This window comes from Scleropages formosus, chromosome 25 (genome assembly GCF_900964775.1).
Source record: "Scleropages formosus chromosome 25, fSclFor1.1, whole genome shotgun sequence".
NCBI classification, from domain to species: Eukaryota; Metazoa; Chordata; class Actinopteri; order Osteoglossiformes; family Osteoglossidae; genus Scleropages; species Scleropages formosus.
In genome coordinates, this window is record NC_041830.1 from 152,813 (window position 1) to 170,195 (window position 17,383).

The 17,383-nt window shown below is 37.7% G+C and overlaps 1 protein-coding gene across 1 annotated transcript; it reads right to left on the bottom strand.

Annotated features, from left to right (window-relative positions):
• Positions 1-456: 456 nt before the first annotated feature.
• dlx4b (distal-less homeobox 4b) lies at positions 457-11,160 on the bottom strand. The gene is made up of 3 exons (XM_018741940.1): positions 10,612-11,160; positions 8,466-8,659; positions 457-1,123 (listed from the first exon to the last, which is right to left on the bottom strand). The coding sequence occupies exons 1-3, from the start codon at positions 10,931-10,933 to the stop codon at positions 869-871; spliced, it is 771 nt and encodes a 256-aa protein (XP_018597456.1). The 5' UTR covers positions 10,934-11,160; the 3' UTR covers positions 457-868.
• Between the last annotated feature and the right edge of the window lie 6,223 nt (positions 11,161-17,383).

Below are 17,383 nucleotides of genomic sequence, written 5' to 3' on the forward strand. Positions count from 1 at the left end.
TTCCTCTGTCTTCTGTCTGTCTATCTGCTCACCTGTCTCTGACATCCCACTCGGAAAGACAGACATGTTTTACGGAATTTCACATTAATTTCCCTTTCTTTACGGTATAAGAGAAGCTACATAATGAAGTCGGAAGTCAGTCATACATACAACAAAGTCCAACGACAGCCACAATTGAATATTCTTCTGACCACCTAAATATGAAAGGAACCTTCAAAGAACGGCATTTAAAAATGCATGCTAATTTTATCGGTTGCATGTAATAACGTAATAATTGATATTTTGATTACTTTAAACATATTTCAACGTAAACCAGATTAGAAATTTCCTGAAAGATTTATTAATTCTTCCGTTTAAAACAAGATCAATACAATGCCTCGTGAAACATTCATTACACACAAAATATTCTTTCAAGGATTTAAAATTTATTTTCATAATCAGTTTAGTAATGATTGGTTGGAGACTAGTATCACATGATATCCATTTTTTCACTGATATGCAAAGAAACAGATGAAGCAACAACGGGGCTTCCGAATTCCGTCATGTCTCAGTTATTAAAAGCTAAAATGTGGGCAACATGATTGTGGAGCGCACGGCTTCTCAGCTCAGAGCAATTGTTTCTAATTCTCTTTTCTGGCAATTCAGAAACAAAACAACACAGCAAAAAAAGAAAAAAAAAACTGTACAAATGAGACAGAAAAAAACAAGTCCTCTTAATACACTGTGCACTGAAAACACGCCATACCGGAGACTATAAAGGATTAACGTACGTCCTTTGAAAGCGTTTCGGAACCACAACGAGCGCTCATTCACGTGCGTTGAAGAGGCGCAGCACCACGTGTGCGCTGTTATTAACCCAGACAATCTGTCACATCATCGTCGGGGGTCTGGGAATAGCGTCCTGGTGATGGCTGGGGTACCAGTGTCCGAAATTGTTCACGTAGCTGCTCGAGTGCATCGCGGTCCCTTTGCTCCCCATCGGCAAATCCCACAGCTGCGGCAGCGCCGGCGAGCAGGGCGACGCGTTCGAGGCGTTGTGGAGGAGCTCTCCTTCCGGGCCGCTAGAGCCGTGCTTCATGATCTTCTTGTACTTAGAGCGCTTGTTCTGGAACCATATCTTCACCTTGAAGGAGAGGAGGAGGAGAGTCAAATTTCCCACTGCGCGCATCGTTACCCCAGTGTAAAAGAGACAGTCATGTGTCACTCACTGCGTGAGAAGAGCGCTCTATAAGAATAAATTAAATTGAACTGAACTGAATTGAATTTGAAGTACATACAGTAGTGCGCCTTTACGCTCATTGTGTGCAGCCTATAGGTGCCTGCAGCTCTACGGTTTGCACACAAGAGCAGTGAAACTCTCATTCAGAAACGTACATACCTTACAACATCGTAAAAGAGTAACCATTTCCATCACCACCACTTTTATTTCTTAACTTTTCTTTATTTCCATTTTTTTTAGTTACAGAAAGGCATAGGAAGGCAATCCAAGGGCAGTTCAACATGCTAAAAACATAAGATCAAATTATGCTTTTTTAAAAAAAGTTATGACCTAAGTTCTTTTACATTCCTGCCGCTCCAGTTTAAGTAAATCTTGTTTTGTCACTGCAGTTAAGTCCCATGGTCTTTCGTAGGAGTTGGTTCAATGGTGTTGTGAAGCTGTAATGCTGCTCTTCCACACACATATTTAACTGCTGACAACTCCGATTTTTTTATGGGCATCTACAGGCTGAAAAAATATTATCTCAGATGCTTTTAAAACATGATGACCAGTCACGCTGACTTGGTTTTACAATTATTTTCTGCATAATTAGACTTAGGTTTGGAATGTAAGTATATTTAAATGTATTTATGTAAGTACAGTGCCCAAGACATTCAAAATCCACCTAAATTATATGTATAATTTAATGGAAATGTGAGGAAAGCAATAGCTAAAATTATATTCTTGAAAGAATCTATTAAATTTTATAAAAGAAAAAACACACACAGAACACATTTCTGATGACATTTCAGTGTTTTTTTTTTTCAAGATTACCAAAGCATTTGTTGGAGTATCCAAATTATGGAGAAATACACTGCATTATTAAACATTGATTTAAAATGCTGCATTTGTTCAAAATTATCCATTAGTCCTGAAATACATGAAAATTAACTATGAGGTACAAATGCTGAAGCATCCTTATCACTTTAGGTGATCATAAATTGCTAGAAGTATGCTTTTAAAACTGAAATTGCACTGATGTCACAGAAGAGTAATGCGTAAACCCATGAATTCCACAACATGCAATTCACCAGAGGAGACTTGAAAATGCATCCAGTTTAAGATGCTCACGCTCTTCCATCTGGCTGCTAGTCTGTCAACAATTGCCTTCTCCAATAAATAAGCATATGTGAGAAGACTCTGCGCCAAAGCATCTGCAGCATGCAACTTGTTTATGCGTCTTCAATTGTGTTTATAAATCAAATAGCTGGAAAATGTTGGCCATGTTGTTTATTTCTGCCCTATTTTTCGTAGCATTTGAACTAAAATATGACCATGTTTTTGCATAATGTAATATTTAGGAAGAACGATATTTAAGGATACTGAGGATATTTCTGTAAGATTTATTTTTTTATTTTTTTGTTGAAGAATTCGCAAGCATTTTTAAATATTTTCAGATTATTTTGTTTTTGTCTGTTGACCAATGCCATATTTCCTTAATTCTGGAAATTATTCAGTGTGTTTGTCTTGTAATTTTTGTAATTACTGCAGATACCAAAATATCTCACACCAGGTGTGACAGGTTAATTTAGCAACAGAGCTCTAGTTCAGACACAGTGTTTAGCTGGGCTAATGTTCATTTATCACCGGGATCTTTTGGATTCTGTATTGGGTGAAGCCTGTTTGAGTATATTCTTAACTTGAAGGCAGAGGTGATAAAACATTACATTTTCCAGAATAAACATTACTATCAGTATAGAACATCTAACTGTGAATTCCATCACTTATGTTTCTAAGAAAGGTCAGTTAAATTACTGGCAGCTTTGCATATGTGTATCTGAAAGGGGTACACAGAATACAATCCACAAAAAAGGCACATTTATTGTCCTCATACACCCTGGGTGCAATTATCATGTTCAATTATGCAAAAATTGAGACGTGGTTATTTAGTGGTTTTTATAATGTGGCAGGATTCATGACTGAAGCTAATCCAGTAGTGGGCTATTTTCTGCTTTCATACTCAACCTGGGCTGTGCTGCTGCAACAATGGCTCTGTGGTTCAGTGGCTAATGCACTAACCTATTAATGCAGCACTTTGAGAAGTAATTCGAATGTTGTGGGTTCAAGTCCCCTCAGAGTCAATCTGTTCATGTAATGTAAAGATTTAAATATATATCTAACAAAAAGAATTATTAGGTGATTTGGAATCATGGCTATTTAGATAAAGTCTTATGGAGCTACTTGTGTGATGAACATTGGTTCATATAGTGAAAAGAAACAAACTGAAGAATCACCTGTCTGCATTTAAGTGTCTCTTTCAGCTAACGTAATGTACACATTGTATTTTCTATGACATGTATGTCGCTTTGGAGAAAAGCGTCTGCTAAATGAATAAATGTTTATGTAAATGTCTATATGCATGGTCAGAATGTAAGAAAGGGTACATAACAAATGCTTTTGTTATGTCAAGGTTTGCCTCCTTTTCTTTATCTGCAGTCTAGTGACAAAAATTTCTAAATTTATTTATTCTTTTTAAATCATCTTGGGTTTCTTTATATACATAAAGATGTATATGTATGCAATTACACATACGGAATAGATGCTTATAACAGCAACATACAAGGACTTTTAACTTGCAGCACTGGGCCAAACCAGCAATAAATTAGAGTAGACAAGATTTAGACAAGTTCTTAAGTTTGCTGGAAGCCCATCTTTCTCACAGAGATTTATTTCAAATCATTTTAAGATATATATAGTATATATAAAATACACACACACACACACACACACACACACACATTTTCTGAACCACTTGTCCCATTCGGGGTCGTGGGGAGCCAGAGCCTAACCTGGCAACACACATATATATATATATATATGTAATAAATATATATAATAAATATAGAAAAATATAAATATAGATATCCTAAGTATTATTCACTTTGTTACTTAAACAAGTCTCATATGGAGGAGTGAACTACAAGTTAACAAGGTCATAACTGTTAGTATTCCAAGATCATTCCAGTTGCATCTAATGAAGGATTTTTAACAATAATTTAGTACATTGGCAATGTTTCAGCTCACAGACAAGTGCCTAAGAAATAATAGTACTTTTTGGTCAGCAAATAGGACCACTGTATTGAACAAGATCTAATTTTTATAAGCTGGAAGACATTTTCATTAATTGGCTATTTACATATGGTATATAAACTATGTTATACTCAATATGTCATAATACTTACTTATAACAAAGTTAACTTATTTTTTGGATTAGCATGGCATCATTTTCCTCAAGAAATTCTTTTTACAAATTTGAAAAATAACAAACGAATTTTGTTTGTTTAGGCACACCAAGGAAGTAACAATAAGACATACGAGTAAACATTTATAAATTCTTATGCCATACAGTTTTAAAAACCAATTTAACAGAAATGTATATAGTGGCAGATATGATTTTTCATGAGACACTCAAGCTAAAATCTTTTAAACACTTTTCAAATATCACAATGGGATGAATACGTTACGTAACGAATAGGATTCTAGCATTATAGAGGTTACCAATGTCTTTGCCAGTGTCCCATTATTACAGCTCTAGTCGTCTACAAAGGGTCACAGAGCAGACATTGCTGGTCATGTTGAGGGAAGGGAGAAGGGAACCAGTGCTTGTAAGTGCCAAATTCATCATGCAACCTGAGTGCGTACATGCATGGACACCACGTTCACATATTTGTGCCTTATTAGTGACAGTGCAGTTGCAACCACAGTTGTGTTTCTGTGTTGCTGGGCGTCTGCCTTGAATGTGATTCAGCATGTGAACACCTGCGTATGAGTATGACGCCAGGAGAGCAGGCCCTCCTCCGCAAACTGGCATGAAACTACGAGAACCAAAGGGGACTGCTTGCAAAAGTACTTTAAAAATAACTGTGGTGTGAAAACAAACAGAGCATGTCCATAAAAGGGACAAAGCACCAGGGAGAGACCAGCCTGGACACAGAGTGGACCAAGAGTTTATGTATGTAACACACACACACACACACACACACACACACACACACACACACACACACACACACACACACACACACACACACACACACACATTTTCTGAACCACTTGTCCCATACAGTGTTGTGGGGAACCAGAGCCTACCCAGCAACTCAGAGTGTAAGGCTGGAGGGGGAGGGAACACACCCAGGATGGGACGCCAGTCCGCCGCAAGGCACCCCAACCAAGACTCAAACCCCAGAGCCACCAGAGAGCAGGACCCGGTCCAACCCACTGCGCCCCCTTCAACTTGATATATTTTAGATAATTTTTTTGTGGCGCAAGAAACCTATAATGTATTAAAGACATTTGTGGCACATCAAGGGCTTTTGAGCAACAAATGTGTGACCTGTTTAACAGTTACAGAGACACTAGTAGCTACTATAAAATAATTCCTTTGAATACACTTAAGTCATTTTCATTGTTTATACTTATGGAAAGTTAATAATGGAATTTGGTCAGAATCTGACTTGACTGAAGCAACAGATTCCCTCAAATTCATGAACTGTTACCTTCAAAACTGTTTATGACATTCACCTTTCCAATGTATTCTTCATTCAAGATCTGTATATGCAAAAATATGTAAAATTTTAATGAAACAGGTAATAGTAACTGCTGAATATACTCTAAAGGACAGTTATTACCTACATTTTGTGATACACCTGGACAAATTATCACTGATATCACTTTTAAATGGGGGGAGCGGTGGCACAGTAGGTTGGACCAGGTCCTGCTCTCTGGTGGGTCTGGGGTTCGAGTCCCACTTGGGGTGCCTTGCGATAGACTGGTGTCCTGTCCTGGGTGTGTCCCCTCCCCCTCCAGCCTTACACCCAAGGGAATACGATATGTTGAACTCATTAATTGTTGCTGGTGTTCCTGAAAACTGAAATATTAGAAAAGGTTGTCAGTCTCCTTATTTCAGTGAGATTCCTGGCTACTGCTTGAGTTACAGATGATAAACTGTCATCACACATTTTGCAGTACAGGGAGCCAATTTCAAAAGATCTTTGGTGAACAGTGTGTTTTTAATCTAAATTTTATATATTATGCAAAATAAGTGGTACAGTCTTGCACCTCAGCTGTTTGGGTGTAGGTCTGAATGCACTTTAATCTGTGTGGAGTTTGCATGTTCTTGCCATGTTTGTGTAGATTTCCTCTTGTGTCCAAAGTCATGTGTTTCAGGTGAGTTGGTGACTCTAAATTGCATGTGAATATGTTTGTGGCTACCCTGCAACAGCCAGGATGCACTCCAGTGATTCTGGGATGGACTCCACACCATTGTGACAAAGACAAGCGGTTGCCAAAAAGTGAGTGAGAAGCATTATGCAAAAATGTTATGGAAATACTGCAAACCAGTCCACATGTTTAAAGCAGTCTATCTGAACATGCGTGAGAATTAAACCTTGTTTCTCCATAATTTTCAATGCATTAATTCCATGACCTGAAGAAGTTTCTGAGCCCCAGAGAAGGCACTATATTTTCCTTTTCCCGAATCTGCAAATTCACTGTGCTTTGTCTCTTTAATGCTTTAATCTCCTTGTCTCAATAAATTATGTTAATTTGCCATTCATCCAGTATAAGTCTATTTCTTGTACTGTTATTTTTCACACTGAATGTGTAGATGAAAATAGGATTTTTTTTTTTTTACTTAGATGTACATTTATTTTCTACTGAACTATTGATTCTGCTGACTATTATGTGTCCCGTCTGTGATTCTGGTTAAAAAAAAAATTGGAAAAGGAAGTATATAAGAACAAGAATGAAAGCAAAGTGGGCTTTTTTTACTGAAGGTATCCTATAAGTGAAGAACTGTCTAAGATGTTGAAGTGCTTTGCTGTGAAATTAAAGAGAACTTGTATACTGTCAAGATGGCTGGAGCCTTACCCCATGTACTTGTATTGTTTGTAGGTGATCAGGAATCATCTATTCTGAGTTTTATGCAGGCTACTTGAGTGATGAACATTGATGCATATAGTGGATAGAAACAAACTAACTTTACTTAAGAATCACACATCTGCAACTATGTCTCTCTTTCTCCTAATGTAATGCACAAATTGTATCCTCTGAGATGTACACCGCTTTGAAGAAAAGTGTCTGCTAAATGAATAAATGTAAATGTAAATGCAAATGTACTGATAACCGAGGAGATATGCTACACATTGTATTATAGTGGGTGAGTAAGTCACACAGGAGAAAACTCCAATGGAATATAGTTTAAAAGCTTAGGAAACAAGAACCCCTTTGACTGATGAGTTTAACTTTACAATCTGAAAGGAAAACGAGGCAGTGGTGAGTAAATAATTAGGGGATAACATAAAATGAGCAAATAAACCAGCTATACAGTGGGGTATTGCAATCTGTCTTCAGTCGCTTTCATAACCAAGCTACAAATAACACGCTTGGTTATATCAAATATTTATAAAGCTGTCATACAGCCAACAAAACTGTACAGGTAATTCTCTTAATGTTAAAGTGGCTGCTATTTGGCCCTCCCAACCGCCCAAGTTCTATTACCATCTTTGGCTGTGCACATTCAAGTAGAACAAGCCAATTGAATAATCTGTGAAGCTCCCTTTAAGTACTATAAAAAAGAAGGGTTTCATGATATGACAGAACATTCATAAAACATAAAATATATATTTTTTTTTCTACAAATCATGCCCACTTTTCATTTGGGTAACCTGCTTGTAGCTCAGTTCACAGTTAATGAGAAATCAGAAAGAGAACTAGTATCTTGAGGAAGAATACTAAGGAAGCTCACTTGAAACCACAATTATCAATAATGTTTTTCATAACTAAGTCTGTGGCATGCAGAAGGCTTAGATGTGAGAATCAGGTTTTGTATCAAAATGTTGCATTTCTCAGCCTTCCAATGAAAACAAAGCAAGATTAAATGATTAAAATTAGGACACCTCAAAAGGAAACAGCTCAACTGTCATGACTTTTCTATTTAAAACTTTCTCTTGACTTTTGCTCAGCTTTAAATTAAAAGCAATGCATTTAGATAGTGCAGCCTATACAACAACTGAGTCAATTTAACAGCGCCAAACACAAATATTTGGCTTCGAAACGGAAATACAAATTTTACATACACCTTGCTGTTATAATCTACAATATCACTTTTTTGAGAAAACACTTAAAAGAAAAAATCAGAAACTGCTCTATATACCCAACATATAGAACATCACAAATGCTGAAAATGTTAAAACATTTGTATTTGTACCTGTGTTTGTGTCAGGCCCAGTTTGGCTGCCAGATCGGCCCTTTCTGGCAAGGCCAGGTACTGGGTTTGCTGGAACCTCTGGTTGAGTGCCTGCAGCTGCAGGCTGGAGTAGATGGTTCTAGGTTTTCGGATCTTCTTGCCTTTGCCATTCAGGCGAATTTCACCGTTCTCAATAACAGTTGGTTTCTCGTGATCTTCCACGGTAAACAAAACAAAAAAATAGTATTAAAATTAAGCATTTTAATAACTTTTAAAATTAATATCAATACCACAAACATTCTGGTTATGTAATGATACAAACTGAATGAAAAAGATGCTTTTTTCAAGTTTAACCAGTTGTCTTAGTTAAAGCCCTTGCACCAAGCAGTGATGTCTCCAGTTTCTGTCCTCAACACTGAAAACCCTTTGTAATAATGTCTTTGAGATAGTCACAGTTTTTGCAAATAATACCGCTCTCTATTGGAACAACTGTTGAGCTTTTCTACATTTTGACCAAAATTAAAAAGTATAAACAATGTATAAATAATGCTGCCTAAATAATTTATGATTATTTCATTGACTGAACAGCAAACTTCACCTTCAGTATTATAGATTTATCAAGGCAAAGGCATCGTCTTGCTTTTTCTCTTGCACCATCACACACCGTTACTGCATAATGTTCCTGCGACACTATTTCTGACTGTTTTTAAAAAGTCTCATTTCCTTCGGTACTTAAGACTGGAAAGTGTTCGGAAGAAAGCGTTATGTTCCTGTGCCCTTCACACAGCTCGTAACGTTACGAGGAGTTCTGTAAACCACTATATATTCACCGACGCTGTAAAACATAAAATTTCATTCCCATTTAATTAATTATAAAAAACCAAACATGTGTTGTAATAATTAATCAACACTGCAATTAATGTGTTTTCACTACCCACACAATTTTGCCCCCAGGACCTACCTCGCAACACCCAGCTGCGCACCTCTGTCAAAGCAGGTCAAACTGACAATTCTCTGACAAATGCCCCCATTGTCCAGCCTCGGGTGAAGCCTCCTCAATGATACAATGGGTGCTTTTTACTTAAGGCGCTAGATTAATGTTGCCAGATTTCCAGGCGGTTGGAGAAAATCGTTATTTAAAGATGTCAGCTATAATAATAATAATAATAATAATAATAATAATGATGATGAAAATTGTTTTATGTAGGCTAAGGCCTTACACGTTTTTTGATTCCCTTGACAACAGAAAATATGTTGTCCGAATAAGATGAACCTTTTCTCACGTTAAATGATATCATGAATTGCTGGAGTCCAACTGGCGAACATCATAACAAATGTAAACAAGAGTTCTGAAATGTAGCCGGACCTCGTGGGGTCCGCAAATACAACATAATCAACATATGCCCTTTCAAGTAGTCCACAATACTGTTCCTATGTTGTACAACAGCATCGTGTTGAAGGGTGGAACGAAAAGAAATCAATTACAGGTCACTCGATAAAATAGATCTGGTCGTATAATTTGTAATTTATGAAAATGTAGATATAATCAGTTTTTATGGTTTACAATTAACAATATTTATGATTATGTTTTATTAAATACAAATAGCAGAGGATGTACCATTTTAACTATACGTATGTTAACTGGAACCCACCAGATTAAGAGTTTAAACTGTCACTAACATATTGAGCCATTTGTAAATTCTGTACGAGATTCTTTCCCCGCACACAGACCTGCGACTAACTGATGTAAAATAGAAGTAACGACTAACGTTACCAAACTTTACAGTTTTCAGCTACAAGTTGAAGTACAAAAGGGGTGCTGTGCGCTCATGATCGTCCGCGGCTCCGTCCACCATCACAATCATTTTTACTCTGCGCAAATTTACATACATACACGTATTAATTTAGCAGACGCTCTCTCCAAAGCGACGTATCATCTCACAGAAAATTCCACATTATTTCAATTTGCCAATAAAATTAAACAAAAATGTCTCGCATCGGAACATGCACTTCCACGAGCGATACCAATGTGACCATATATTATATGCCATCTGAATGCAGGACTTAAGGCTGAAACACGCGTCTACCACCGCGGCAAAAATCGTAGCCCGTACAGGGCGCAGAAGGAGCTGCGGCAGCGATGCGCCGAGCCGCGCGTCCGTCCTACCTGTATCTTCTATTCTCGTGTGGCCCAAAGTGCTGCTGTGGCTGTGGCTGTTGTGCTGGTAGGACAGGTAGGCGCTTGTGTGGTGAGTGCCCACCGTGCTCGGGTACGGGTAGCCCAGGGCTCGGCCGTATGAGGACGCGCCGGCGAAGGGGTTCTCTTGCTGCGCGTGTCCTCCTGCGTGCAAGCCGTGGACGGGGTAATGGTTGTGGGACAATCCGGGGGAGTGCTGATGTGCGGGGAGCCCGTGTCCGAACTCTAAAAAGGCAGATTTAGACGGGTCTGCAGCGATCACACTGTCAGACATTGAACTCATAGTCATCATCGAACGAGGAGTCCATAAAGCGACGGGATGGAGGAGGTCTGCATAAGCACCACTAGAGAGAGAATACTGGCCCTGGATCCATCTCCGAAATCAACAAGAGTAACAAAACATTCCCAAAAGGTTGAAAATGTGTATTTCCAGCTCCTCGAAAATCAAAATTCCACTCTTCCGAGTTAAGCAGCGTTTACACGTAAATCTCCCTCATATCGTGGGAAAAGTCCACAATTTCTCTGACCACTTCATACATATGGATCGGATGTGCCGCAAGTCCGCGTGCCGCTCGCCAGCTCGGATGCTGATTGGTTGCGAAGACCTGCTTGTCACTCGACCCCTGGGCCAAGCCCAATTAAACATATTAACATATGTTAATGAAAGCTGTCTTTCGGCTCTGAACACCAAAACGAAATGTTTACAGACAAAATGTTTTGGCAACGTTTTCATATATTGAAAGTCATGGGGATGGTGGAAATGAAAAATGTTTTGAATATCAGTCCAAATCAGTGCTTCTCATAAAACGAAAACATAGCTGTTTCATATTTACGAAGTGCACAATACTATTTACTTATCCCTGAAGACAACCCTTTTATCGATGAAATGTGACAGTGTTACATGCAAAAAGTTTTGCTGTTGTGGTGCACAGACTTCGAGCGTGTGTTTGTTTTCTAAAGAACCATTTCTTACATTTACTGACATACATGACACGTGCCAACAAGTGTGACTGGAACAGTAAATCAAAACTGTCAGATCATTCCGATTATTTATTTTGGGTGATCCCGTGACACTTAGGGTCGCATAAATGATCACACAGCAGGTCTCCCGAGCAAACACTGCAGCGTACTGTCCCACGTTACTGTCCCACTGGCACTTGTCCATCGACTGGTAATATTTTTTATAATATTTTTAATTATGGTGCGCGACAGCGGCGGGACTCACAGAGTGACCTCAAGAGGTAAACGTGCAATTAAAGGAATACAAATGAAATACATGCAAAACAGTTCCACAAATAAATAGGCTTTTCAGACTTCGTTTAGACTGCACCTTGTCATGAAAGCTAAAATTTTGCTACTAACCGTAATTTAAACCATGTGGTTTGATGTAATTGGAGAACTAAACACTATAATTTAAACGAAGCACTCTTTACTCGTTTGTTATTTTGCTTTCAGTTCACCTGAAGTTTGTAAACAAAAAGAGGGAGTGGGCAGCTGGGGGGTCTTTTCAGAGATACATGTCTGCTTCAGAAGTTACAATAGGGATACTTAGGGAAAATGCTCTCTTGGGTTCTTTGCCTCGGTTTTCTCAATGATTTCTCTCACAGACACAGGTCACAGGAATACCCAAATTCTAATGGAAAAAGGGGAAAACGACACTACTGTTCTTAAAATTTATTCTGTAGACATTTTGGAAAGACAGTTACATCTTGCACTCTGATTGCAATAAATGGTTTCGAAGAATGTGTCAGTTAATATTTAATTTTACATGTATTTGTTCAAAATGGCAGTTTATTCTTTTTTTTTTTTTCCTCGTTGGCATAAATAAATGTGCTGTTGAGTTCAATGTGAAATTGCATGTTTTGTCAAAATATTCACTCCTATTTTGGCCTTAGAGTGCATGTGTTCTGGACACGAAACTACCATAAAAACAAGCCCTTTTCAGATGCGATGAAAACCCTGGCATTGCTTTCTACAATTTTGTACTTCGCACACTTGCATAGTTAACTTTTATATACTTTATAATTATCCACATGTGGCAACTATCTAATCCCCGATGTGTAGCTCTGAGGTGAACCACACAAGGTCCTTAACAGGGCTTAATTGATATAATTGATCTTCCGAAAACAAAGAAAACTGCCTTCCAAAGAGTCCACTACATCGAGAACAATATTTAATGGGAATATGTGGACAGTCGAAAGAATGTGAATCTTGTGAAGCTCTAGGGGAAGTGAAGGGTCATGGTACCATTGCAAGGGCTGCTTCTCTGGCCTCATTTACTATAAGTTTAGCAGGCATTCCACTGCTGCACATTTTGAACAGATACAATGATTTGAGATCATGACTTGTGAATACTGACTGATATGCGGATGGGACACTGAGTAGAAAGCAACACTGGGAAGAGTTGTGGTAACATGGATGGATGGATGAGAATCACCAGTGCCCTGCACCTCTGGTCCCCTTTCTGTTGCATTATTTTGAATGTACAAAGACCTTAATTGCAGGCCATTATGTAACCAGGAACCTTAAAAATGCAATAGTTTTACATGCAGTCATTTACAGTTATTACTGAAATGAAGAAGCGTTCTCATTCGTCATTAACTTCACCACTGAACTTTTTTAGGTGTGAGTGTTTAGGCATTTCTTTGACTTAAAGATAATCACGATATTCCACCATATCCACAGCAACGAAAATGAGCACTGAATCAGTAAACAGTGGTAGATGATGTATTTCATGCTTTGTCATTACCCCCATGTTACTTCACATGGTATTATTATTATTATTATTATTATTATTATTATTATTATTATTATTATTTGTCGCAGCATCAGGATTAGTTGTTGGTATAATGCGTGTATAGCACTTTCCCATTAAAATTCATCATATGTATCTGTGTGTGTGTGTGGTTTTTTGAAGCAGGTTCAAGTTTCTTATGATAAAAAACTAATGTTACTATTTCAGCAATGTACATACATCACGACATGTTGTGCTCGCGATATTTTTAAATCACTGTTACCATTGATATTATCACATTGGTTCCAGGCAAATAGCACAATTTACACCGTTGTAATGGCACAAGTTTACATTCTGTACATGTAAACACATTTTATAAAATCATATCCATATAATTTTTCACATCATTTGTAGTTTCTGGTTACATGGATAAGCATCGTAAACTATATCATCTAGCCGGTTACTTCAAATACATGATTAGGAGGAAACCTGTTATATTTTAACAAATTAACAAGTTTAGAAACAGAAAATGCTGTAAAAAGTGATTGGCAACATATGCGAAAGAACGGTAGAGCATTTCACGTTTTTAAAACTTAAAAAAAATAATTTTCACACATAAATAAAATATTTTAACAAATTTCCGTTTGAAGAGCAATTAATGGTCTTACGAATTTAATATACTGTAGGCTTCATGAAGAAATTCGAGAGCGAAGTGTAAACTGGATTTGAGTTCTGATTTTTATTGTTCATTGCTTTTTCATTGTTCCTGTATTATATTAATTCGATAACTGTCCGGCGGCTACAGCGTCACAGTTCAAGTTCGTTGAATTTGCAGCGAAAATATCAGAACTCACAGTTTCAAAAGGAGAAAAACGAAAAGGGTAGTGGATAATATAAACATCATATTATCATATATAGTAATTTTATTTTCTCACAGTGTATTTATCGGATAATTGTATCTGTATAATAAAATACTACTACTACTACTACTATTACTACTACTAATAATAATAATAATTCCGCCCCTAAGCGTTTAAACATCGGAGCAATTCAGAAATAAGCGAACACACACACACACACACACACACACACACACACACACACACACACACACACACAGACACGCGTGCGAGCCCAATTTTCAGTATTTCAGTAAAAAGCGTTAATTAAAGGCGTAATGTAGGGCAAGTGAAAGAAAGAAAACAACATAAATGGGAAGATGCCTCTGCTCTGAACTTCTCCCTCGTGGCAAACGGAATTCCAATCTTATCCGACAGTGACGAACATGTAAAATTATAAACTGGCAGCTCTTTGAAGGGGGGGTGTCATTACTTGTAAGTGACAGTGCAGGGGCAGTTTAACCCACACAGCACCTTGGCTTGACGTGCTCGCCAGGAGAGAATTAACAGAACATCGAAATATTCCTAAACCCCATTCGTTTTGTAAATTCTTTTTGCCAGTCAAAACAATAATAATCTTCTTAACATAGCTGCCACTCTTACTATAAGAATTAAACGTTTTTGATCATCCATTGTTAATGAACACGAGTTTGCTAATTGTGAACATGATGAAAATTACATTTAACTATGTTTAATTCTTATATGTACAGTAAAATAATCTGACAAATTGCAGGGTGTTGGCAAAGCTATACCTGAACTTCTAATCGAAAACAAGAAATGACATTTATAATGGTAACGCTGAATGTCCTTGTATGTGTCAAAAAAAGTTCTTCAAGGGCAAACTGGGAAGAAAAAAAGGCTGAAAAACAAATGAATATGAGAACATGAATTTTCGTGGCTACATTGTTTCTCAGGGTAACAAAAAAATCCAAAAACTGCCAGAGCCTATTTAACTTATATAATTCTAGGGCTGTGAGGTGTCCTAACATATTCCATTGAGAAATTTCTACCATAAGTCTAGCCCTATTTCCAGTGCCAGAAAAAAAGATTTTATTGGTTCAATCATTTCAGAGATAAAGCACAGACTTGTATGACTGCAGGAACACCTTTGTTATAAGGCCAAAGAATTGACATGTCCTGAATTACAGCTCTCGTAGACTTTAATCTTATGCCAACATTCTTAGGATCTCATATTTAGCCTATAACTGTTGCGCACTCCCTCATTTCATTGAGCCCAGCAATTTAGGCACTGTTCTTTCGTTCACAGCAGCCAGTAGGAACACAGGTGAATTATTTAACATGATCACCGTGACCCCTCAAACCTTGGTAGCTAACTGCGCGCTGTGAATACAAGTTCCCTGTGCTCCAAAAACAAACAATTAAATGAGGTAAAACTGTTGAAACTGTAAAAAGAAGAACAGATTTTTTTCACTTCATTCGGCTGCATTCATGGAACTGGACATCCTTGAAACTGCGTCCCTGTTGTAACTCACTGCATGTTGGGTACTGTCTCTTCTCACAGGTGTGTGAAATTAGCACACTCACATAAACCACACAAGAAAGACAATGTCAAAAAAGCTGTAATGCTAGTAAATGTCTATGTGATTGTAAGATAAGTATTCTGAATGACCTCTCCCACTGATCACGTCTAAAGAAAAATAGCATTGTCACAGAGTTATTTAGTGAAGCTTTTTTAAAGTTCTTTTCACAGAATTTTGCTAAATGAAACAGTGCTCAGACTCTTAACAATACCAACTGGGGAGTGAGGACAAGAATGCATGAACAATGAACTACAAACTTTGGCAAAGCCAGCAATTAAATGAATAAAGAATTCAACAGAGTCAATTAATCAGTCAATCAATCAGCATTAGTAGCATTACAGCTTTTTGTAATCAACCTAGTAAATGAATGAATGAATGAATGAATGAATGAAACAAACAAAACAAAAACATTTCATGGTGTCAGGAAGCTGTACTCTGTAACTCACCCTCACTCTTATTATACAAAGACCCTAAAATGTTACCTGCTTAGCAATTATTACATATATCATACTACAATCATAGTCATTCAACTCATCTATTATTCAACTCAGTTTCTCATAACTGAATAACTCTTCACAATACTTTAGAAAACTGATGCATGTGTTTTGTGGGCAAATTAGAATTCTACCCTGTAAATGATGACCTGATGGTAGGATTATATTCTTAGCATTAAATGTTTTATTGCTGTATGCCTGTGTTAAAGCGCTCTGTGTCACTGCGTGAGAAGAGCACTCTATAAAAATAAAAATTAAAAAAAAAAAAATTGCTGAAATTTTAGTTAACACATAATATACCTTCAGTATTACTGTGTTGCAGAAACTGGAACATTGTCTGTCGTCCAACATTGATGAAAAAATTTTTATGGAAGCTGCATGCAGAAGCAACTATTTTTGGCTGGTTTAGAGTGTCTCTGGTCACCAAGACTACAGGTTTCCAGTGCCAGAGTTTGTTCTGAAAGAGCTGGACAGCAACCTAACCCTCATTGGGGAACAAAATCTTCAAGCAGTGAACTAGTGTAGTGCCACTAATTATTATATTCTTGAACACAACAAAATGCCAATCATTTTGAATCACCGGGGTATGTGAAATCACTCTTCATCTACATTTCATTGGTAGCCACTGCAGAACACCACGACTGGGCTAAGACATTTGGGAAGGTTGTGGAAAACAACAAAACCAAGGTTCACTGAGCTACTGCAGCAGAATGCAGGATTCAGACTCATATGGCAGCTCATTTAATCTGTACGACAGTGAGTAATTCCTACATGAAGGAACACATAATTCCAAGGAAGCAGTAGGAAAAATGTGAATTTTATACATGCTGTAAATATAGATGTACTAGTATATAAACCCATGTTTTTGATTGATATATTAAATGTATACATATGTAAAATATCAATTGCAGGGTGTGATGGTGCGGCGGGCTTGACCGGTGCCTTGCTGTATGGCGGGTCCGCCGCTCGAGTCCTGTTTGGGGTGCGCTGCAGCTCTGTGCCTCTCCCTGTGTTTGTCTCCCCCAACATGCAGAGGAAGGATCTAGCAATCCACCTTTGTTCTTGCCTTGAAAA